Raw genomic sequence first — 24,900 nt, 5'->3', positions numbered from 1 at the left:
GAGGGGCGACTATATACCATCACCACGTATACCATCAGCCAGCTTGAAGATCTTCATTTAAAGACCCTGATCATCTAGCCCAGGGGTTGTCAACCTGGTCCCTACTGTCCACTAGCGGGTGTTTCGGGATTCTAGGTGGGTGGTAGGGGGTTCTACGGCACAAGCTGAATCCTCCTTCCATCAAGCACAGGTAAGGAAATTTTACCATCAAGAAAGATGAATTAGTGGGCGGTAGGTATAAAAAGGTTGACTACCCCTGATCTAGTCCAACCCTCTGCAATGAAGGAATATGCAGCTGTCCCATATGTGGCGTTATCAGCAACATGCACTAACCAACTCCAACATTACACAGCAAAGAGCATGTGAAGGTTTTGCTCTTAGAACCAACTGCTTCCATCTTTTATTGGAATCCATTCTGTTTGAAAGATACCTGATAAATTTAAAGTTTTGGATTGCTTTCTGTCTATAAGGAACAATGCCCAAGTAGAGAAAGGATGTGGAATTTATAGGGAAGCTCTATGACAGAAAACTGGCACACATTAACCAAATTAGAATAAAAACTAGTTCTCATAATAAGTTATGACTATATCATAATAATTCATATTCCACACAATTATATTTTATGAAGGGCTGGTTCAGATATGTTGAGATGTTAAATAACTATTTTCATGCAGGTGTTCTTGGTATAGCAAGCAGCAGCATGTGGATTCCTATGAATCCATAAGCAAGCAGTCACATGTAATTCCTATGACTGCTAAAAGTCTTTCTGAAGCTATCACAATCATGGCAATCTAAGCAATCATAGGTAACAAGGTACAGTACATGCATATTTGCATTTCACAATGTAGAAAAGCACAAATCCCTAGACATCTGTGCAGAGGTAGGCGCTACACGTATATTTCCCTGAACAGATATAATTGCGTGCTTGATACAACAGTGCTCTCTCAATTACGTAATCTTGTTAATACTATCTTCTGAATCAGCCATTCATTTTCAAAATACTATGTATCCAAAGTAGATGCATCTCAAGCATTTAATAACAGAGGGATGCAAAAAGACTTAGTTTTTAAATTAAATTATAGATAAAAATAAAACAGAAAGTGGTGACAGAAGGGTTTTAAGTCACCAGCCCTGGAATATTATTTAAGCCAATTACATATGCTGCTACGGGTGTAAACTGGAAAACCTGTCTCGAGTGCAGAGCAACTACTTTCCTTGGACAAGTAGCTTCCGTAATAATCTTACATGCAGAGAATCATGCAGCCTATGTATGTGGTGCAATGGCTTATGCCATGGGTAGGCAAACTAAGGCCTGGGGGCCTGATGCGGCCTAATCACTTCAATCTGGTCCGCGGACGGGCCGGAAATCAACATGTTTTTACATGAGTAGAATGTGTGCTTTTATTTAAAATGCATCTCTGGGTTATTTGTGGGGCATAGGAATTCATTCATTCCTCCCCCCCCCCAAAAAAATATATAGTCTGGACCCCCACAAGGTCTGAGGGACAGTGGAACAGCCCCCTGCTGAAAACGTTTGCTGACCCCTGGCTTATGCAATGGTCTGCGCTTCTATATATAAAAAGGCATGAGCAGCTATTGTCTTGCACAAAAAAACATCTCTCTGGATCACAGCCTAGGTCTTCAATTAGTACCAGAGACAAAAAACAGGGTAGTGTGACATAATAATGCTAAGAAAGCAATACAAACCACATCCAACAACTTCCATTTCCCAGGAGTACACTCTGCTCCGTATAACTAGTGCCACCTCCCAGAATTATAAAGCATAGCAGGCAGGCTACTACAGAAACTGGGTGTAGCTTATGTCTGCAGTTGTTACTTTGCAAAACTTCTCTACAGAATACTCAGTCTGTTCAATACATTTTTCATTGTACAGAAAAACACAAAATAATTTTAACAGCCACAAGTCTAACAATGCTGGCAACGTGACTCCTTTCTAAAAAGTGACTAATCTCATGCAAGAAATGCAGCCTTTCTTCTTAACATCCCATGCCTTTAAATACTAGAGTTAAACAGCAGGCAATACCGATTCAAATATGATCCAAACATTGGGGATTTTCCTTGGGTTTTGTATAAAAAGAGATTCTATTTCCACTAAAAATGAAACAGAACAAAGATAAACAAGTTGTCACCTTAAGTAAATGATGGCACTATGTAGATTGGAGAAATATCTGGATTATATTATATTACATTGCATTATAAATTATAGCAAACAAGTGAAACCTGAAACAAATTTTTCAGTGCATCCTTGTCTCCTAACAGGAATGATCCAGGCAGGGGTTCTTGCTAGGCAGGCATGACCTCCTCCAGGATTCTATAAGCTACAAAGAGCTCCTAACTCAGGGCATTCCTCTTCTCCACTAGTCCTGTGCGATATCTGGTTTTCAACATGTTGATATATCACTAGCTAAACATCATCATACAGTAGTACCTCACAACTCAAATGGCTCCGTTCTCAAACATTTTGGCTCCCAAACGCCGAAAACCTGGAAGTGCTCCGATTTTCAAATGTTATTCGAAACATGGAAGTCCGACGCAGCTTCCACTGTGCAAAAACAGAGCTGTTGGCCAATCGGAAGCTGCGCCTCGGAACTCGAACATTTCAGAAGTCGAACAGTCTTCTGGAACGGATTACGTTTGAGTTCTGAGGTACCACTGTATACTGATATATCACCATGTCTGAAATAAGGATGGAAGTATGCAAAGGCGAACAGTGGAGCTGGGCAATATCTGGTTTTCAACATCGCAATGTATCACCATGTCTGAAATAAAGATTTTCTTGCATCGTAATTTTTGCATAGTGCAAAATATACCACAGATTTGTTGTATATTGCTGGGTTAAAAATTATGAAACTGATATAACGATATAGACTTCAAACCGGTTTTGAATGATATATTATATATCACCTAGCCCTATTCTCCACCATACACCCACACTCATTTTATTTTTCCAACTGGTACAGTGATACCTTGTTTTGAGACCAGGATCAGTTCCAGAGCACCGGACGCTCCACAAAGCGCTGCTCTGGGCATACGCGCAGAGTGGTTTACGCTTCTGCACGATTTAGCGCTTCTGCACATGCGCGAGCGGCAAACCCGGAAGTAACCCATTCCGGTACTTCTTGGTTTGCCGCAGATATTCACCAAAATGGATGGTCAACGGGGCGGACATTCACGGAGGTATTACTGTACTCGATTTCCAATGGTTTCTGAGCATGGGGTTGGAGTTTTCTGCACCTTAGTTCTGCATGGTTCCCCTGAGCATGTCAATATTCTACTTGTTTTTCAGCGGACCCATGTTGCCTCTGTATCTATCAGCACTCACCACCTGAGTTTCAGAGGCATGTACAGTCATACCTCATGTTACGGACGCTTCAGGTTACGTTTTTTCAGGTTGCATCCCGCGGTGACCCGGAAGTACCGGAAAGGGTTACTTCCGGGTTTAGCCGCTCGTGCATGTGCACAAGCACTAAATTGCGCTTTGCGCATACACACAAGCGCCAAATCACACCACGCACCTACGCAGATATGACGCTTCAGGTTGCGAAGGGGCCTTCAGAACAGATCCCATTCGCAACCAGAGGTACCACTGTAGAGTCACTGATTAACACAGTGATTTACAAAATACATGAGGAGTTTACTCATGTAAACTCCTGACACAGGGCAAGCAAATGGAGGCAGAGTTAAAGGTGGGAGGAACATGCATGTATTTCAATTACACATGCACCAATATATATACACAGACCCCTAACATGTTCCAAATAGTTTGGAGTACTGGAGAAGACAATAATCTATTCTATACTAATGGTTGACAATGGTAATTCAATATTATTATTTAACAATTTATACACTACTTTTCCACAAATGTACAAAAGGCAATTTACAGAAATCAAAATACCACAAAAGACAAAATGTCTAATTATAAAACATCATAATTAGAAATATTTAAAAGAGCAGGGATGTCCAACCAGTAGATTGCAATCTACCGGCAGATCCCTGGATCTTTATTGTGTACAAAAAGTTACGGGGGGAAAGCTAAAAATCTCTGTGCAATCCTCCCCCCAAAAAGCTCAACAACTCTGGGAACTTCCCTCCTAAAAAAAGCTCAACAATCCACTCATCCCACGCATGCTCTTCCTCCCTCCAATGTCAATGGGTAGATCACTGCCAGTTTTTTTTTATACTGGGAATAGATCACAGTCTCTTGAGAGTTGGACATGCCTGTACTAGAGGATATATCACATCCCTGGGTGTCTGGTTTCAGACTTCAAAAGATTCATCCATAAATAGGAGAAGAAAGTGTTTCATAATACCAAATATTCATTCTTTTTTATATACATGCAGGTTTTACTACCTGAAGATAATGCATTCTCAGGAAATTGTTTGTTAGGTGTGCGTTCACATAATGAGCCAATTGATTCCTATGCAACAATTTCTAATGTGTCCCCAACCACTGAATTTTGAGCCCAAAATGACAAGAAAACCTGGGAAAACCCAGGAAAACATTCTGAAACTTGCAAAATGCAAATAAGGAAGGAAAGAAATGCTCTCTTGTTTGTCTGACCAACAAAATGCAAAAAGTTAATCTTGTTTAAGACTGCTTACAGTCCTGCATGCAGGTCCGGCTGTTTGGATATCTGATTCTGCCATATGTACAGCAAGTTTTGGATACTAATTGCTTGTGTTTGGATAAGTGATTTTTTGTATAACATGCATTTGAATAGCAGGACCTGTGTGTATACAGTGGTGCCTCGCAAGACGAAATTAATTCGTTCCGCAAGTCTCTTCGTCTTGCGGTTTTTTCGTCTTGCGATGCACGGTTTCCCATAGGAATGCATTGAAAATCAATTAATGCGTTCCTAGGGAAACCGCCTTCAGACCAGGTCCGGGGACAGACTGTCCCCGGACCTCTTCTGAAGGCTGGGGGGGGGGGGGGACAAGGGCTTTTCTTCCCACCCCCAGCATTTTAAAAAACCCTGGGACAGCGGAGGACTTCTCCGCTGTCCGGGCGATCTTAAAATGCTGGCGGGCGGCATTTTAAAATCGCCCCGGGACAGCGGAGAAGTCCGGGGCGATTTAAAAGCCCCTGGGAAGGCAGGCAGGGGGGACAAAGACTTTCGCCCCCCCCGCCCGCCTTCAGAAGGTGTTCCCACCCCCCCCCCGCCCGGCTTCGCAGCAGCGCTACGAAGCCCGGCGGCTGGGGCAGGTGTTCCCGCCCCCCCACCCCGCTTCGGAGCAGCGTTCCGAAGCGGGGTGGCTGGGGCAGGTGTTCCCGCCCCCCCACCCCGCTTCGGAGCAGCGTTCCGAAGCGGGGTGGCTGGGGCAGGTGTTCCCGCCCCCCGCCTGGCTTCGCAGCAGCGCTACGAAGCCCGGCGGCTGGGGCAGGTGTTCCCGCCCCCCCCACCCCGCTTCGGAGCAGCGTTCCGAAGCGGGGTGGCTGGGGCAGGTGTTCCCGCCCCCCCCACCCCGCTTCGGAGCAGCGTTCCGAAGCGGGGTGGCTGGGGCAGGTGTTCCCGCCCCCCCCGCTTCGGAGCAGCGTTCCGAAGCGGGGTGGCTGGGGCAGGTGTTCCCGCCCCCCGCCCGGCTTTGCAGCAGCGCTACGAAGCCCGGCGGCTGGGGCAGGTGTTCCCGCCCCCCCACCCCGCTTCGGAGCAGCGTTCCGAAGCGGGGTGGCTGGGGCAGGTGTTCCCGCCCCCCCACCCCGCTTCGGAGCACCGGGAGAAGCGATCTCCCCGCAGCCCCTTGCTTCAAAAGAGGTCCGGGGGCAGACCTCTTTTGAAGCAAGGGGCGGTGGGGAGAAGCGATCTCCCCGCCGCCCCTTGCTTCAAAAGAGAAGACCCGCTGTCCCCGGGGCAAGCTTCGTTTTGCGAAGCAAGCCCATAGGGAAATTCGTCTTGCGAGGCAACTCGAAAACGAAAAAACCTTTCGTTTTGCGAGTTTTTCGTCTCGCGAGGCGTTCGTCTTGCGGGGTACCACTGTATGTAAGTTGAGAGGTGTATATATATCCTATCACAAAATGTTTGGTGTTTACATGGACTTCAGAGTAAATCTAACTGGTCATTAGAATAAATACAATAACATTTAAAAGATTTAATGATACAAGAAACCACAATAATTTTAAACAAATATATTTCATTTCCTACCATTGCAAAAATGAATAGAATATGAACTTCTCTTCTGAGCTTTGAGGAATTCCAGTGTAGCTCCACTAAGCTTAATAGTCACCATTGCTAATGTCCATGATGCATGCCAGACATCATTTTCAAGCAATTTACATTTCTTTTAACAAGGATACTGTAGGAAAGAGACAACAGAATTAAGAAAAAGTCAGTGTATTTACTGTCCATATGGCATGGCATATGACAACCTTCAAAGTATTCACTCTTTCCTGTTTGCAAACAATGTAGGTTAAAAAAAGAATATGGAGGGACGGCGACTTTTTTATGATGGTTCTACACTTACCTACAGGGCCAATTCCAAAATGTGGTCCCATGGGATTTCTGCTTTACCCCACGGCATATTTGCTGATCCCACAAGGTTTCATCTTATCCCCATGATGTTAAATACCTATTTGAATCTGCTAAGCGAAGTAGTTCAATGAGTTGGAGTGTATTGTCATCCATTTGGAAATGACACAAAGCTCCATTTGACATTCTCTTCAGAGCCTGGTGGGAATAGACCAGTGTCTGGATGCAGAAATAGAATGGGCGAGGGCAAACAAACTGAGATTCAATCCAGACAAAACTGGCACAGTTTGTAAGATGTTCCTCAGCTTGGATGAGTGGGATTCAACACTGCCTTAGAATGACCAAGGACCAAGGCTGAGGTTGCTACTAGAGCCATCATTTTCACTGAAGGCTCAAGTGGCGCATGTGGCACAGAATGCCTTCTAACAGTTTAGGATGGTATTCATTAAGACATCCAATGCAGGTGGATAATCTAGTTGACATAATCCACTAGTTGAAAAGCAGTGCTCTATATTATCACAATCATGCTTTAATTGTTACAGCAATCAGTTAGCATGGATACTTGTTAAGTGTGTGGGGGTATGGGTATGGGTGTGTGTGTGTGTGTGTGTGTGTGTGTGTACACACACACACACACACATTTTCCCCTAAAGTGAAGTTGTTCAATTCACCAATTCACAGTATTTTTACCTCCCTATTACATTTATAATAGTCTTAAACCAACAAAAACCTCTCACTACAGGAGAAAAACATGGCATTTGGCTTCTCAGACTCTCACACAAACAGAAAAGCAATAACTTTAGCAAGGACACAAAAATTCCCAGCAATTCCTCTAATAAGTAGCCTCATTAGAGAGAGAAAGCCTCTCCCTATCATATGACCATTCCCAGAGAAACTCTTGCCAAAGATACTATCATTTCCTAAGTGGTGTGAAATATACATAAATCACAGATTTGGTAGTTGAGGAGAAAGCATTATTTTTTTCACATGTCCGTAAATGGATTGTTTTGATTCTGTTTTCCTTACAACCAATTAGCAAAGGTAGCCTCCATGCTACCTACAGTTAAAATAAATACAGTGGTGCCTCTAGTTATGAACTTAATTCGTTCTGGAGGTCCGTTAAGACCTGAAACTGTTAATAAGGTTAAGACCTGAAACTGTTCTTAACTAGAGGCGTGCTTACGCTAATGAGGCCTCTTGCTGCTGCTGGCACACGATTTCCGTTCTCATCCTGGGGCAAAGTTCTCAACTTGAGGTAACTCTTCCAGGTTAGCGGAGTTTGTAACCTGAAGCATTTGTAACTCGAGGTACCACTGTAAGTCACAGAACACTGCATTCCTTGGGGTTCCAATATATTCACCCCAGTAACGTGTAGAAGGCTTTCTCCTCTTTTCAGTATTCAGGATACCAGTAGTCAAAACCATGACTAACCAACGTCCTGCTTTTATCAGACATACCACAGGTAGCACAAATGCCACAAATTTGTGCCATGCCGGGACAGGGCTATGGCATAGAACTAAGCCAGTATGGGGGTACCTAAGTACACAGTGCGCACTGTGTAAGTTTGAAAATAATAAGCTACAGTTCTTGAAAGTCATGTGATTTTTTACCTCTCAATTCATTTAATATCCTTCATCAATATGCAGTATTCTAAGTAGAGTATAGATAAAGTAAGGTTTGCTTCATCACCTTCAAGAGCCAGAAACTACAATATTCTCCTGGAAGTAATGTGCAACAGTTGCTGGCAGAAACTTGATAACTACATTTTTACACCAAGTCAGATGAGGAAATAAGTTGTGAACTGTCAATGGATGGTTTTTTGGATCAGGAACGTAAGTGCATCACTTCTGTACCCACTGCTGGGCAAGACAGGTTTATACAGAAGTAATGGTGGGTTGGGATTAGTCACATTCTGGCAATATGTAGCTGGTACTCCTCATATTGCCTGTTGGATTTTTTCTAAAATATGCTCATCCTATGGAAGTTCTCTATTCCAAAAGATAGTTTTGTGTCATACATTCTAAATGTGAGAGAAGGAAGGGGGGAAATAAACAACATTATTTGCCATGATAAACCAACATAAGAAATCAAACATCCAAATTCCACACACTTTAAAAGTAGAACTAGAGTTTAATTCTATTCCAGCCTCATTTGCCAGAGATTGAATAGTAACTCATTTGATCTTACAAAACATCTAAGTATTTATTAGTTACATTTTCATGCCTTTGTGAGATTCAGTGGGCATTTATGATTTTTTTAAACTTATGTCAAAGTGTCACTATCAGCAATGTTATCATAATAAACTGGCTATTCTTTGTTTTGCTTTGTATTTCCCCAAATACAAATGTAAACATATATCAAATAGCTGTTAGCAACATTCATCACAAATGCAATACAAATATAAAATAATGCCTTCCATAGGTCACATGAGGCACTCCTTCAATCAAGTATGAAGAAGCTGAATGAGGAGGTGTGGGGGACCGCCCTGTTTTGAAACTGTCACTCCAACTTGAAAGGACAGTTGCAAATAGCAAGTGACATCTCCTAATCCTCATATGAAGTAATAGGTGCTGGAAATGAACAGGAATCTTTACAGAGCCCAAAGTACCATTGCCATATGAGGGAGCTAGAGAAATTATTTCTCAGATGACTGCCTATTTTTAAAAGATAGTTGTAAAGGTGTATCTCACATCACATGAAGCCAAATGTTATCCATAACCCTGTTAACTTCTATGATAGATTACTGCAACAGGCTTTAAATGTGCATGCTACTTGAGTCACTTCAGGAACCACAACTAGATTCTTAAGAGATCATATCTCATCTGTATTGAAAGAATTCTACTAGTTCCTGGTATGCTTCAGAATTCAATTCAAAGTGTTGGTCTTAACTTTCAAAGTGACACCCAGGGGCACCATAGTACCCTTAGACACATAACACTGCACACACCAACACTAATATAAAAAAAACCCACAGAAAAAATAGTAAGCTGTTTGGATTTTCTGTTATTTTGTGAATGTTTTGCATACATTTTTGGGGGGGTCTGCTTTATTTGTTTTAGGGCAGTGTAGGATTTCTGTCGGCTTATGGGAAAGTTATTTTTCTGTGAAATGGGTATTCTGTGGTGCCCATCACAATTTCTTAGATTTCCAAATAATAATCTAAACCCAAAAGAATATAAAATAATGCCACATTAAATTATGGGAAGTCATAGCCATTAGTAGTACTGTCTTCCATCTATTAAGGTAAGAATCAAAATGAGGAACAAGTCACCCAAACTGTTGGCTTATTTCATAGATTGGGATATCCAATTGCTTGTTAGTCCTTTGAGCTTATCCAATATTAACACCAATCCAAGCTATGCTCAAATGATGTCAATATAGAGGAGTGACCTCTATTGATGCTGTAATCAGTTTGGCCACAATAAGTTCTCAACACAGCAATGAAACCCAATACAAGGGTGAGGAACTATAGTATTGGTTGCTGCCCTGTTTTCTGAACCTTGAAATAACTTTTATGTTGCATTGTAGCTTGTGAATTTATTTATTTTTATTATTTGAACACATATTGAGAAAGTTTCATGCCAAAAGTAAGAAAACAAGATAGGCTATAATAGTAGGAATGGCAACTTAAAAACATCTATATATATATTAGCTTACATGTATAACCAATATTGCTACACAATTGTGAAAGGCCACTCTAATAGGATATTACTATACGCTAGAAATGTTAAATTAAAATCATAGCCTGTGCAAAAAATAACCAGCTATTTCTGAATATAGGGGCCATGTAAAATAAAATGCTTTCTATTAGGAGGTAACTGTGCATTAAATCTAGTTCTGAAAACATGATTAAATTATAGAAATGACATTAAAATATAAAATTTAAGCATGGGGGAATGATGGCTCACAATCTTACTAACTTCATGCAATGTTAAAAATGTGTAAAATAGATAAACATACACAGTTGATAAAATAGAAGTCTGTCCAGGCATACTGCAAGAACCTCCTTGGTTATCCAAAGAGGACTCTGGGTAATATATACCAGCTGCTTAATTACACGCCTAACATGCACACTGTGATATTTTAATGATAATTTTGTCGTTAAGTTTTGCCTAGGAAATATTTTGTGCATTTTCCCAAAACAAACAAAAAATTATTGCACCATCCCTGGCACACTACACCTAGGTCTGGTTCACACATTATTATTATTTCCTACATTTTGCCAAAAAGGAGACCAAGGCAGCTAGCTATGATCATAACACTAAGCCATGGTTTGTTTGATTGTTCAAACATAGCAGCTTAACTATCACTTGCTTAATGCTAGCAACCTTGATTTATTTTAATCAGCATTACATGTGAATCTGGCACCCTTCCTTAAACTTTTTTTTTTGTAACCCCCATCCTAGATGCTAATGAAACATGAAGCAACAGCAGCTGGAAAACAAAACAAACTTGGGAGAAATAAGTTAGGACTGGTCTGATCACCTGTGAGACAATTCATAACTAACTCGTGGTCTGTTAAACAAACCATGGCTTTGTGTTATGTGAGAACAGTATCATAGCAAGGGAACACATTGACATTTTATTGACATCTTTTAAGATACTTTAATATCAAACTTCTTAATATTACCTGAGACTCTGGAGACCTATATATGTTTTCTGAAGGCTGAAATCCTAAGTACAGTTACTTGGAAGTAGCTCCCATTAAATACACAAGCTATAAAAAGTTGAGAGAACAATGCAATAGCCAAGGCCAAGAACTGCTGCAGCAACAAATAACTATTTAGGATAGAGTACAATAACTTGTTTATGAAAATTATACAATGAGAGCTACAAAGTGCTTTTCTACAGTACAAAGTGAAATAAAGAAAGCAAAAATATCTTGTAGGAATTCAAGCCTAACCACCACCAATCCAAGCATTTTTCAGTGAACCTGGTTTAAGAAATATAGGAATTATTATATGCATTTGTATGTAACCTTCCATTGGCTCCTAAAGATCCACTCTTCCACAGAAAAAGAGTGAGAAAAGAGCAAATTGGACTGAAGTAGTAGGGGAATGAGATACTTAACACCATTTTCCCTCTCAAATTCCTTCCCCTATTCTGCAAGGTGCAAATGTGTGTTTGCAAAGAAAAAACACATCTAGGACAATATTGTGTTTGTGGGTCAAACTTAGATAGCATACCAACACTGTATGACACTTATTTAGAGAATTTGGCTAGCTTTTAGAACTCTAGCATTCTCAGCATTCCACTGTATCAGGCATCCCCAACCTTCGGCCCTCCAGATGTTTTGGCCTACAACTCCCATGATCCCTAGCTAACAGGACCAGTGGTCAGGGATGATGGGAATTGTAGTCCAAAACATCTGGAGGGCCGAAGGTTGGGGGTGCCTGCACTATATTTTAACAAGCAATTGCACTCGTTTCTTTCTTGTCACCAACTTTTTCAATAATTTAAACTATTTCTGTAAAATTTAACAAAACCAAAATTCATATAATTGCAGGCACAGTTGTCACCAACCAATTCATAATCTTAATTTGAGATCATCCATAAACAGCAGAAATAGAACTGCAGTTAAGGATACTTGCTAATAAAATTACTGTAAAAGGAATGCAATCTACAAATTCAAAATGAACAAAAAAAAATTGTGCTACTAAAATCCAGTCCTCAAAATACCTAATTTGCAACTAATATGCAACATGTGTGACAGTTAAAACACATTGCAAAGAGAAAATGCATTATTTTTAACTTCCCTCACAAACTTTATATAAAATTATTCTAGGCATATTTTGCTTGTCAGAGGTAAAATCCCAATCCCAGGAAACAAAGATCTCAAAAGTACAAGATAATACAAATGATCTTGTAACAGACTCACATTAAAACTTGTTAGGGGATGGAGCAAAAGAACAACTGTTTGGGGGGGGGGGGGATAGTGCTTAAATGGAAAGTGTAATACTGGTGGTCAACAAAAGAGGTTTTAGGACTCTCTCAAGGCAAATCTTAAAAAATGTAGTATAAACACAAACAACTGGGAAACACTGGCCTGCAAGAGTCCCAACTGGAGAACAGCCTTTACCAAAAGGTGTCATGGACTTTGAAGATGCTTGAACTCAGGAAGAAAGGGAGAAATGTGCTAAGAGGAAGTGGAAGGACATGTGGATCCAGAATTGACCTCCACAATCACTTACGAACTCACTGTTAAGACCGTGTTCATGGAAGGTAATCTTACTCGGCTACAAGGGGTCGCCAAAGAGAAAAGGAGATTCAAACAATCCAGGACAAACCAGGTTGACTGTGCAAGTTTACAGAGGAATGCACAACCCTGCACAAGTGGTACCTAAGGCAAAGATTTGTAAATGTATTGCAGCATGTACTTTGCAGGCAAAAGCCCATTTCATCAAAGAAAATGGTGACTACAGTGGTACCCCGCAAGACGAACACCTCGCGAGACGAAAAACTCGCAAAACGAAAGGTTTTTTCGTTTTCGAGTTGCCTCGCAAGACGAATTTCCCTATGGGCTTGCTTCGCAAAACGAAGCTTGCCCCGGGGACAGCGGGTCTTCTCTTTTGAAGCAAGGGGCGGCGGGGAGATCGCTTCTCCCCACCGCCCCTTGCTTCAAAAGAGGTCTGCCCCCGGACCTCTTTTGAAGCAAGGGGCTGCGGGGAGATCGCTTCTCCCGGTGCTCCGAAGCGGGGTGGGGGGGGCGGGAACACCTGCCCACAGCCGCCGGGCTTCGTAGCGCTGCTGCGAAGCCAGGCGGTGGGCGGGAACACCTGCCCCTGCCACCCCGCTTCGGAACGCTGCTCCGAAGCGGGGTGGGGGGGGCGGGAACACCTGCCCCAGCCGCCGGGCTTCGTAGCGCTGCTGCGAAGCCGGGCGGGGGGCGGGAACACCTGCCCCAGCCACCCCGCTTCGGAACGCTGCTCCGAAGCGGGGTGGGGGGGGCGGGAACACTTGCCCCAGCCACCGGGCTTCGTAGCGCTGCTGCGAAGCCGGGCGGGGGGCGGGAACACCTAACCCAGCCACCCCGCTTCGGAACGCTGCTCCGAAGCGGGGGGGGGGGCGGGAACACCTGCCCCAGCCGCCGGGCTTCGTAGCGCTGCTGCGAAGCCGGGCGGGGGGCGGGAACACTTGCCCCAGCCACCGGGCTTCGTAGCGCTGCTGCGAAGGCGGGCGGGGGGCGGGAACACCTGCCCCAGCCACCCCGCTTCGGAACGCTGCTCCGAAGCGGGGTGGGGGGGGCGGGAACACCTGCCCCAGCCGCCGGGCTTTGTAGCGCTGCTGCGAAGCCGGGCGGGGGGCGGGAACACCTGCCCCAGCCACCCCACTTCGGAACGCTGCTCCGAAGCGGGGTGGGGGGGGGCGGGAACACTTGCCCCAGCCACCGGGCTTCGTAGCGCTGCTCCGAAGCGGGTGGGGGGGCGGGAACACTTGCCCCAGCCACCGGGCTTCGTAGCGCTGCTGCGAAGCCGGGCGGGGGGGGGGGCGGGAACACCTTCTGAAGGCGGGTGGGGGGCGAAAGTCTTTGTCCCCCCTGCCTGCCTTCCCAGGGGCTTTTAAATCGCCCCGGACAGCGGAGAAGTCCTCCGCTGTCCCGGGGCGATTTTAAAATGCCGCCCGCCAGCATTTTAAGATCGCCCGGACAGCGGAGAAGTCCTCCGCTGTCCCAGGGTTTTTTTAAATGCTGGGGGTGGGAAGAAAAGCCGTTGTCCGTCCCCCCCCCAGCCTTCAGAAGAGGTCCGGGGACAGTCTGTCCCCGGACCTGGTCTGAAGGCGGTTTCCCTAGGAACGCATTAATTGATTTTCAATGCATTCCTATGGGAAACCGTGCATCGCAAGACGAAAAAACCGCAAGACGAAGAGACTTGCGGAACGAATTAATTTCGTCTTGTGAGGCACCACTGTACAAGTAGAACCATGTGGCTCTGCAGATTTCCTAGACTCAATCAGGCTCAATCAGCATGGCCAGGGTGTTGTAACACAGTAACATCTGGAGGGCCACAGGCTCCCTTCGTTTTCTACATAAAATCTACTGTGGGTAATATCCTGCTCAGCAGTCAACAGCAAGTGGTGCAAAATATGCTTTCAGAAACTAACAATAATGTACTCTGCCAGCCTGCTTACCTTTGCTTTTTCTAGAATACCTTATGGGCTTAAAAAAAAAAGTTTGATAACCAAACTTGTGAGGTAGTGCAGCAGAGAACAGGATTGGCAAACAGGGCTCCAAATTAGGGCTGTTGCATGGTGTTTATTTTGCTGGGTCTAGTTTTCCTAAGGAACTTGCCTTGCAGGCCAAATTGTCTCCCAGACCTGATCGAGTCAGTTACAAGTCCTTTAGCACATTAACACCCAATACTATAAAATACTCAACTAAGGCAAGTGGGAAGTAGCCATGTGGCCCTGACTAAGGTATTTTGAACCAATGGTGGGCATTGGAGGTGGTCGAACTTTGCGGGAAGAGGTTCCATGGAACGGTTTTAAAGGGCTGAGGAGCCAAGTGGGCTGACCGAAGGAGCATCAACAAAAAGATGACATGGGGGCGCCCTCAAGACTATGTGGGAACCTGTGGTGAGAACCTGAGGCGCGGTGAGGGGGGGGGCGCCACGGAGCGGCAGTTTTGACTGTGGGGAAAGCGCAGGGGGGAGGGGAGGAGCCCGACGCGCACAAAACTCTCGCAGGTCTAACTCCCCGTGACGTTCAGCCCCGCCCCCACGCGCGTCGTCGGACTTAAAGAGGCCGGGCCTAAAGGAGCTCACGGCGCGCCGCCCCCTCCCTCTCTCTCCCCCTCCCACCCACCTCGCTTCCCGGTTGCCCGTTACCATTATTACCCATCACTCTCAGCGCAGCGCCGCCATCCTGCCTCCGGCCAGCTCCCACGGGAACTAGGGCTGACCTCGCGAGAACTCCCACCTCAACGCGCGCGCACACCCCTCCCCCTGTCTCCTGCGAGCCCCAACATGGCGGAAGCGTCGCGCACGTGTCCGCGTGTCCCAGATATACTGTATATACACAACAGCGCCCGCAGTACGCCGTGCGCGCTCCCCCGCGCACGTGGAAAATGGGAGGGCGGACGGACAGAGAGGAGGGAGAGCAAAATGGTCAATGGCTGAGGGAAAGGAGCGGTTACGTCGCCGCGCACGCGCACGACGCACCTTTCGGTTCAGCAGCTGGGATTCGAACGAGGCGCGCGAGCCTCCTCTCCCCCCTCCCGCTCCCGCACGCGCAGGTCACATGGGGATATAATACCTCCCCCCTCCTCCTCTTGTTCGCGCTCTCTCCCTCTCCGCTCTCCTTCCCCCGGCCCCCTCCCCTCACCCGCTGCACCATCCGGGTCTCTCCGCCTCACCAGTTTCACACCCCCCCCCCCCGCGCGCGCTCGCCCCGAGGGAGGCGGCCTGACCTGGTTGCTGAGAGACGCGAAACTCAGCCCGGTGGGACCGAAGCAGCGGCTTCTTGTTCACTTCGGTCTCTCTCAGCGGCAGCCGCATCAGACGTCAGCGCTCGGTCGCTCATCCGCCCCCCCCCCCCACTCTACCCAACGGCCGCTTGACTCCCTTCAGCGCCGCGCGGCGGCGGCTCCGCTTCCGCTTCCTTCCCTGTCTCCCTCTCTCCCCCGCCTCCCTCCTCCCCCCCCAGCCCCATTCCCTGCGCAGCCCGCGAGTGGGGGCCGCTCCCTGCAGCTCCGCCTGCTGGTAAACGCAGGGAGGCGACGGAGGCGGGAAAGAGGCTCGGGACGGAGCCGCCCTGGAGCTGGTGGGTAGAGCAGTTGGGGCTCTTCGTAACTCTTGCCAGTGGCCTGTTTTCAGTATTAGCAACCCCCCAAACATCTGGAAGCACCCCAAAATGACAGATTATTGAGGCGAGAATCCTCCCACTGCGCCGCAGTTTTGTGCCCACCAGAAGTTTCTCTTGGGGGGGGGGGCTTCCTGCCATCAGGTGGGGGATGGGGGGGGGAGTTGACGAAAATGGGGCTTAGGCGTCTCCTGTTGACATAGGAGCCGAAATATGATAGGCATTGCCATTCAAATAGGGTGCGCCCCACCCCAATATTTTATTCAAGTTGGCACCCCTGCCCATGAGCCACTTCCAGTTGGGCTTCGTTGAACCCGAAGTCTCTGTTGCCACAAGGAAATATCTTGTTGCTCATTCAGGCAGGCACAACTGGAAATCACCCGTTGATTTGAGAGAAATGCCTGTTTTGGATAGCTCCGTAATAACAGGGAAAGTTGCCACAATGGTGACCGTATTATTTCAAAGTTAGATATTAACTAGTTTGTCCCGATTAACCGGCTCTTATCGGTTGGGGGGGGGGGGAGTGCACTCTGCAGCATAAGATTATGAAAGTCCGGGTTTAAAGTACTGTACTCGGTGTCTGCAAGTTGGGGGGGAAAGTTTTGCCCCCAGAGGAAATATTGCCACATGGTATAGAATCATAGAACTGTAGAGCTGGAAGGGAGCACAAGGGTCATTAATTAATATTATTAATAATTATTATTATTCTAGTATTTATACCCCATCCATCTGGCTGGGTTTCCTCAGCCACTCTTGGTGGCTTACAACATACCGTATTTTTCTGTGTATTGGACAAGGTTTTTTGACTCAAAAATCACGTCAAAAAATTGGGGTCCAATACACGGATATTGGCATGGGGGGGGGGAGAAGCAGGGCACCGTCAGCCATCCGGTTGGCAGGAACATGGCTTCCCCCCAATGCCACAGCAAGTGGGGAATGATCTCAGGGTTGTTTCCTGCCCGCAGCTGCATGGGAGGGAGAAGCTGCGCACCACCAGCCAGCTCGTCAGCGAGAGCGCAACTTCCCTGGAAGCCGCTGCGTGGGGGAGTGCTCCCTGGGTCGTTTCCTGCATGTTATGGCGTCGGGGGAGGTTGCGCTCCCGCCCACTGGATGGCTGGCAGGAGCACAAATTCCCATAATGCTGCCACGTGCGGGAAACGATCTAGGGAGCGTTTCTTACCCGCAGCTGCCTGGGAGGAGAGGCTTAACAACTTTGGGCTATCTCCCCTCATTTTCTTAAAATTGAGTCCCCAAAAATATACATGGGGGTGTCCTATATATGGAAAAATACAGTATATAAAACAGTAAAATATCAAACATTAAAAACTTCCCAATACATGTTGTCCCACCCCTTGCATTGCAGGAATCTTTTGCCCAATGTGGGGCTTGAACCCACAACCTCAAGAGTTTCATGCTCTGTTGACTAAGCTATCACCAGTCAATGGTGGTGTACAGCAGGGGTCCAGGCTTTCTAGACCAGTGGCACGTTTTCAGGATTGAGGGAGTGCTGGGAATACCTGTCACAAAATACTACTATGGTGAAGCTTTTCCCAAAACTGTATTTACATACTGTAAAAGTTTAAGCTGTTGAACTCCTGTCTGCCAAGCACCTCAGGTGTGCAATTTGTTCCACCATTAAATTAGTAGGCCTCACTGTTGAGTTATACATCATCAGCCCCAAAGTAGCATTATTGATCCAATCAACCTGAAAGTGAGGCAGGACCTTTAACCTGGAACCACACACATGGGTATTTTGCATGGGTTGCTAGCATTTCAGCTACTTTTCGCTGTTCACATAGATCTAGCTATGCATCCTGTTGTAGTAGGATACCCTCTTCCAATAATTTCCCCCCATACTTAGAAACTGTAAAAATTAAAATTAAACATCTGTTTTTCAGGATTTGTTAATATATTTCCAGAAAAACAACTATTGAATTTTACAGTGAATTCAGTTGTTAAATACAGACCTGTCAACAAAAAGGATGTCAATGCAACTCTAGTGCTGTTCCGCTGTTGCTTTCCTCACTTATGAAGTTTAATGGTTTTAATTAGAACAGATGGTCACTGAGAGTAGAACTAGACATACTAGGCAGTATCCAGCTAAATAGCTCCGCTACTGCAACAATTTTGCTGTTTGATAATACTTCCCCACCTCCTCTCCATGACCCCCTGACTGTTCATTAAATATCTGCTGGGGGGGTGTCTCCCAACCCTCCAGAGCAGATTTAGGGGGTGTGCAGGAGAGAAGAGGAGAGAAGGCAGTGAAGTTCCATTATAAAAAGGTAAAGGTAAAGGTACCCCTGCCCGTACGGGCCAGTCTTGCCAGACTCTAGGGTTGTGCGCTCGTCTCACTCTATAGGCCAGTGCTGTCCGCAGACACTTCCGGGTCACGTGGCCAGCGTGACATCGCTGCTCTGGCAAGCCAGCGCAGCACACGGAACACCGTTTACCTTCCCGCTAGTAAGCGGTCCCTATTTATCTACTTGCACCCGAAGGTGCTTTCGAACTGCTAGGTTGGCAGGCGCTGGGACCGAACGACAGGAGCGCACCCCGCCGCAGGGATTCGAACCGCCGACCTTTCGATCGGCAAGTCCTAGGTGCTGAGGCTTTAACCCACAGTGCCACCTGCGTCCCTATTATAAAAAGGTAAAGGTACCCCTGCCCGTACGGGCCAGTCTTGCCAGACTCTAGGGTTCCATTATACAGTACAGCTAAAAGTTCTTGCGCTAGCAGAATGGTTTTATTGGATAGCTAGCGTCTACTTCAAATAGCTCATGATTAAAAAATACACAGTGACTCTTTGACACTTGTTTGGCTGCTGCTTTTGTAGGGAAAACCTCACACTACAATAATACTATATCACTTTAATTTATTTAATTTAGATTAGATATTACTGGGCAATCGAAAGCAAGGCATTACATGTGTTGGGACATTTAGTTAGAACATGCACCTACACTTTGCATCAATCTATTTACTCTCTTCAGATTGCCTCTTTACTAAGGAACTTCATTGTTTGTATTTATTTGTCTGGAAAGAAGCTATTGAAGTGGCCTTTAAAATGGCAGAAGTGTGGTACTGTGTGACCCATACAGCTCTCCCCACCACCACCAAATATACTTCTACATAAATGAAAAACCTAGCATTTGGGGTTTTGTGACTTCAATCACATAATTGCAGGTTGAAAATGTAAATTGCTATAATTGGATGCTGATGAAAGCTTGTATCATGAAACTATTTAATAGAAGCTTTGATGCTTACAATCAACCATTCTGACATTATTTTAGTCTGTGTTCTCATTCAGTAGTAACATCTACCTAAACCAATTCTACTTTAAAGTCAATAAAAAGTATGCATTGCAACTTTTTCTTAGTTCACTAAATAAAAAATTAACTCTGCTACACTGTCAAAAATCAAAGGATACATTTAAACAATAGATCAAAGTTTCAATTCAAATTTTCATTCGTAGTCACTGTTTAACCCACAGAATGAAACAGCAATTAGAATTTTAGCAAGCATTAAAGAGTAGGCTTGGTAATAGGATTTGATCAAAAATCTTGTGCCTGTTTTTGTAGATACTTGGCCCTGGCTAGGATGAAGGAGACACACAAGTAAAAACATCAGTCTGTGCAATACAGTATTTCAGTTTGTTTGATCTACCATTTGAAAGTCAGGAGGAGAAAGGAGAGGGATGTGTTGCTATGGCAACAAGGACATCTGGATTTGAAATACCATATTATACAGAAATGCACCCAGAATAGGTAAAATAGGTTAAGGTAGAGTAGGTTAAGCCAAATAAGGAATTAATTTTCCTGAGAAATTAAATCTTCACACATTGTATGATGCACAGATAACCCAATAATCCTAAATCTCCTTTTTTTGGTCATATTTAAAAATAGCAAGCACTTCTCACTTTTCATTTTATCAAGCCTAAAATATTTATGAAGCCATATATTTAAGCAAATGCTTCTGGCTTCACGAATTACAGCCAAAGCATTTGGGTACATACACAAATTACTATCTACATTAGATAAGGCAACTATGTTTTGCAAATAGTCATAGTATTTGCAACTGGCAAAGGCTATTCCTACATTTTTTCTATAACAATAAAGGCTAACATATGTTCTGTGGACCAGAACCATTGTTTTTAAGTAAAACGTGAGTGGTGCTTATGAATGTGTACTAACTTTGACGCAAAAAAATCTTGGGGGATCTAAAGAGAAGGGTATGAAGTTTCCAAGTGCAACAAGAGAACCTCTTGATAAAAAACGTCCTAACTTTACACCGTAATGACCAAGAAGCTAGAATTAAGATGAGATTATGATACAAATAAAGATAAATGGGAAAGTAAAGAGTCTTGTTTCTCAAAGTTTGGGTTCTCCAGAGGCAGGAAAATGATTTAGTCTACCCACAGTATTTTCCAAACAAAGTAGATGATACACATGCTCCTATATGGAGAAATATAAAGCAGAACACGGGCAACCTTCCACAACTGCCAGAAAGTCTCAAGAATCCCCACACACAACCTCTATTAATATGCAGAATGGCATGCAAGTTTTAATGTTCAACAGTTCAGTTCTAAACACGTTTATTTGCAGGCTCCATCCGATAGCCTTGTTATCTGACTCAGAAACTTACTTGTATATACACATTTTAAAAAGTAGTCTGCCACCTCCTCTCAGAAGACAGAACTTGTGGTTTTTTTATTTTAAAAAATGTCATTTGATCCCAAGGTAGAACTCAAGGTCAATGGAGAAGAGTATATCCCTACTTCCTTTGTGTGTCCTTGCTTATTTAGTTACCTTACAAGAGGAATGTGGAATCTGGCCCTCCAGATACTGTGGAACCACCCAACTCCAATCAGCTGCAGACCTTATAGCCAGTGATCAGGAATACGATGGTTAGGTTGGCCTCCACCTGCACTCTGGCTCAGAGTGGCTAGGAGGACACCAATACAGCTGCTTGCCAAGGGCACAAGGGAGCCTAGGTATGCCTCAGGTTGTTGGGAGTTGGAATCTGGCAACTTGTAGAAAGCCGCAAGTTTGTCACATTTGCCTTACAACTTTATCAGCCCTAGACATGAGAAACAAAAGAAACCACTCCTCATTCCTACAGCGCACAGTCAGCTGCACAGATACAGAATTGGTATGGCTGTGGTGTGATGGGGAGACGTAGCCATTCAGTTGCTGGGGGAGGGCCAGCATCTTCTACAGCTGGGTCCTTGGCACCTGTTCACCTACACAGAGGTTTCTATACCTACCCTCTGCATGTGCAAATGGGGCTTTTCAAGCAGTTCTTGCAGGTAGTCCTTTACTTCTCTCACTATGGAAGGAACAGCAACCAATATGCTTTGTTTCCACAGAAAGCTACCAAAACTAAGGTCAGCATCCTTCTCCACGACACCCTAGGATACTTTTATCTTCCGATAAAAGATTGGCCTCTAAGGATTTTGTAAAACCAAAATGCCACTATTTTAAAGGGCTGAGAAACTGCTTTTACAGCAGCTATGACATTACTTTGTAAATACAGTTCCAAGTACTCAAGCTCTTGAAGTCTTCGCTGCTCTTTAAAAAAAACACAGGCAGAAGGTAGATCCAGTGCAAATGGCCAATGTTTTTGTTTAACACAAAAATATTAAACAACGCAAGATCTCATTTGTCTCTTGCATATGAAGAATCTCGAGGTCTTAGTAGCAAAAGTATGATATGAAAGCAACAACGGATTCCCCCCACTAATATTTTACTTCTATCCTGGGATCAAGGTGTCTTGTGCTTCAATAGTAATTTTATAACCTAGTGGAGCAAAGTTCCTAGCCAAAGCTTCATATTAGAACAATTAGCATTGTTCTCCCAAAGAAATGATTTTATTTATGTTTTTAGTGTGAAGGCAGTTCAATGGTAGATCATCTGCTTTGCATGCAGAAGGTTCCAGCTTCAATTCTCAGCATTTCCAAGTACGACTGGAGAGCCGCTGCCAGTCAGTGTAGATAATACTGAGGTAGATGGTCTGACTCAGTATAAGGCAGCTTCTGATGTTCCATTTACTAGAATAAAATTATTGTTGCACTTTCATCCTCTGGACTGCCATTTGTACTACAAGTAAACTATTTTGACTCAGAGGTGATTATGCTTTTGAAGGTTTCTCCAGTCAAAATGGATCTTCCCTTTCATTTATGAAATTGTACATTAAAGCACAGCAGCAACCTATAATACATATTCCTAATATATATCTTGAAGTTAAAGTTCAATCACTTGCTTAAAGTTCAAACACTTTTTATCATTTTACCATTGGTTTTTATTGAACTAGCAAATAATAATATTGCTTATATGTTAGCAATATTAGGGAAGAAACACATTTGGGTGACATTCAACATTTCAATATGAATAATCTAGAATGCTTTTGCAATCTTGCTTTGTGTTATCATTCGACATCTGACATCATAAATCATGCCAATGAGCATTGCAGAACTGTACAATAGATTTTTCCACATTAAACTATTGATGCTTTTAATTTAAAAAAAAAGACTAGAAAATTTTCAGGTGTGCAAGCTGTTAACATACCCACTTCATGCTCTCAGAACACACACTCCTAAAGACTATGGGTTTGTTTAATTACACATACTATTGATTATACTAGCTTACATTCAACAACAACTTATCAGACAGTTTAAACAGTAGGAAGTTACTTACGCTGCTGACCAAAACCAATGTTTCATCTGAATCATTAGTATATATGATACACTCAAATAAAAAAAAATCTAATGCAAGGTTCATTATGTTTTTCTATAGTGCAGTGCAAATAAAAGTGAAGCATAACTTTTCCTGAGTTTTCTTAGGATGTTAGAACAATTTTTTTACAATCTCACCAACAGCTTAAAATATTTATATTTCATTTTTATATATATGCTAAATTGATATCCCATCTTTCCACCATGTGGTGTTAAGGACCCTTTAAATCTTGTATTGACAAGACCCGATATGAAAGAGCCTAGAAATTCATAGAGATATTGAAAAGAACAGTTAAATCCTTCATCTCTACTTTGCATATGTACAGTTAATGTAGAACAAAGAAGTTACCCTAAGGTCTCTGAAAGGTTCTAAAACATTCTTAGAATTTATATATTACAAGGTTCAATTTGTTTTTCACAGACACAATAATGCCCAACCTCCTGTTATCTCACAGGGAAAACAAAAACAAAACAGAAAAACAGACAAAAAAAATCTTAGGAATGTATGTTGGTAACTGGATGCTATCTCATTAGAATTTATCCTTGGGTTGGTGGCTACAGACCACGTGTTTCTAACTCAATCTTATCTTCAGTTTGTAACGATTCAGGTTCAATTTGAGCAACAGGTGGTCGCAGGATGATTTCTGGTCCTCCCCCATAGATGGACTGTAGAAAATTCCATGTTTCTTCAGAAATCTGTCCAGAATCAGCTCCTAAAAAAACATTTCAGTGAAGGTGAAGCCGATATTCAACTAATGATTTTTGAAAACAATCTGCTTATATGTGATATATTTTAATACCAAGCTCCAAATCCAAGCACAGCAAACTCTGCATTAACTGGATCAGGGTAACTATTTAAGATTACTTTAATTTTTGCAACAGTGCATTCAACTGGAGCCAATTACATTCCACATACTTTGGCATTTTGTTCTTACAAGTAAATATTTTATAAAACTTGAAGGGCTTGACATTTACAAGGAGACTTAATGTTATAGAGGAATTCTGCTATGCATAAACTTCACTCTCACTCTCTCATTTTTAAGTCAACATCTTGGAACAGCTACCCGCACATTTTCAAAGGTTTTCAACCCCTCACCCCCTTAATAATCATGTGGACCAAAAAGCTGCATGTTATCCAAAGGTTTGTACAGCAACTGATGGTAAATCCATGCTGCACAGACTTTTAGATATGAAGTTTCATAGTCACAGTCCTTAATTTTTGCCTTCACCATAAAATGTCATTTTAAAAAAAGCAAAAACGAAAAGAATATAGAGAGCTGAAGTACAATACTACTGTTTTAAATGGAAGCTAGCAATCTTGAAACATCTCAAAACACCTCATATATGTGTTCAAAGTCAGTGCAAGAGTGTTTTTAATGATGGAACAAACAATTTTTAAAACTGCCAAGTTTTGATATTTCCTAAGGTTTTATTGACTTTCTGTTTTTTTATCTGTATCTGTTTCATCTGCCCTGGGAGCTTATGTAATGCAAGGGGGTTTTAAAATGGACTAATCAATCAATAAATGAACAGAAATAGAAACAAAACTGTAGAAAGACATGCAAGTAGTCACTGGCAGAAAAAGAAAAACTGCATGCATAAGAGATTGTATCAATAGAGTCATACCTTGTTTCAGAACCACAGATCCACATTTATTGACAGCAATTTTGGCATTGTCAATGGGCCCTGGAGGATCTAGTGATAGAAAAATGTTAGCATGTAAGGTAATAATGAAGTGATACTATTTAAAACAAAAACGCCTCAGAAAACTACTCTAGTACTTTCTTCATTTTCCATTTTTTCTCCTTTGGAGGTGTAGCTAACAAAACATAACACACTTAAAAGTTATTAGTAAAGGATACAGCATATCCAGGAGCACAATTCAAAAACTCATCT

General features: G+C 43.6%; 2 protein-coding genes across 13 annotated transcripts in view; both read right to left on the bottom strand.

Annotated features, from left to right (window-relative positions):
* The window catches only part of ZZZ3 (zinc finger ZZ-type containing 3), a 41,504-nt gene extending 25,433 nt beyond the window's left edge, over positions 1–16,071 (bottom strand). For 4 of the 7 annotated variants that reach the window (XM_028733050.2, XM_028733051.2, XM_028733052.2 and 1 more), the window contains exons 1-2: positions 15,889–16,071; positions 6,162–6,312 (exon numbers count right to left, since the gene is read on the bottom strand). The gene's annotated coding sequence lies outside the window, so the exon portion shown is untranslated. Of the gene's footprint in view, positions 1–6,161; positions 6,313–15,316; positions 15,573–15,888 lie in introns of those variants that run through there. The other 3 variants (XM_028733046.2, XM_028733048.2, XM_028733049.2) reach the window with 3 other exon arrangements.
* A 6,473-nt stretch (positions 16,072–22,544) lies between these two features.
* USP33 (ubiquitin specific peptidase 33) overlaps positions 22,545–24,900 on the bottom strand; it is a 31,263-nt gene continuing 28,907 nt past the window's right edge. For all 6 annotated transcript variants that reach the window (XM_077928565.1, XM_028733034.2, XM_028733037.2 and 3 more), the window contains 2 exons: positions 24,631–24,699; positions 22,545–23,717 (listed from right to left, as the gene is read on the bottom strand). In XM_077928565.1, the coding sequence (XP_077784691.1) occupies positions 23,560–23,717; positions 24,631–24,699 (227 nt within the window). In that variant the 3' untranslated portion in view covers positions 22,545–23,559. The remainder of the gene's footprint in view (positions 23,718–24,630; positions 24,700–24,900) is intronic.

Source organism: Podarcis muralis, chromosome 5, assembly GCF_964188315.1.
Source record: "Podarcis muralis chromosome 5, rPodMur119.hap1.1, whole genome shotgun sequence".
Lineage (NCBI taxonomy): Eukaryota > Metazoa > Chordata > Lepidosauria > Squamata > Lacertidae > Podarcis > Podarcis muralis.
Note: the sequence above shows the minus strand (reverse complement) of the source record. Positions and strands in the feature narration are given on the sequence as shown.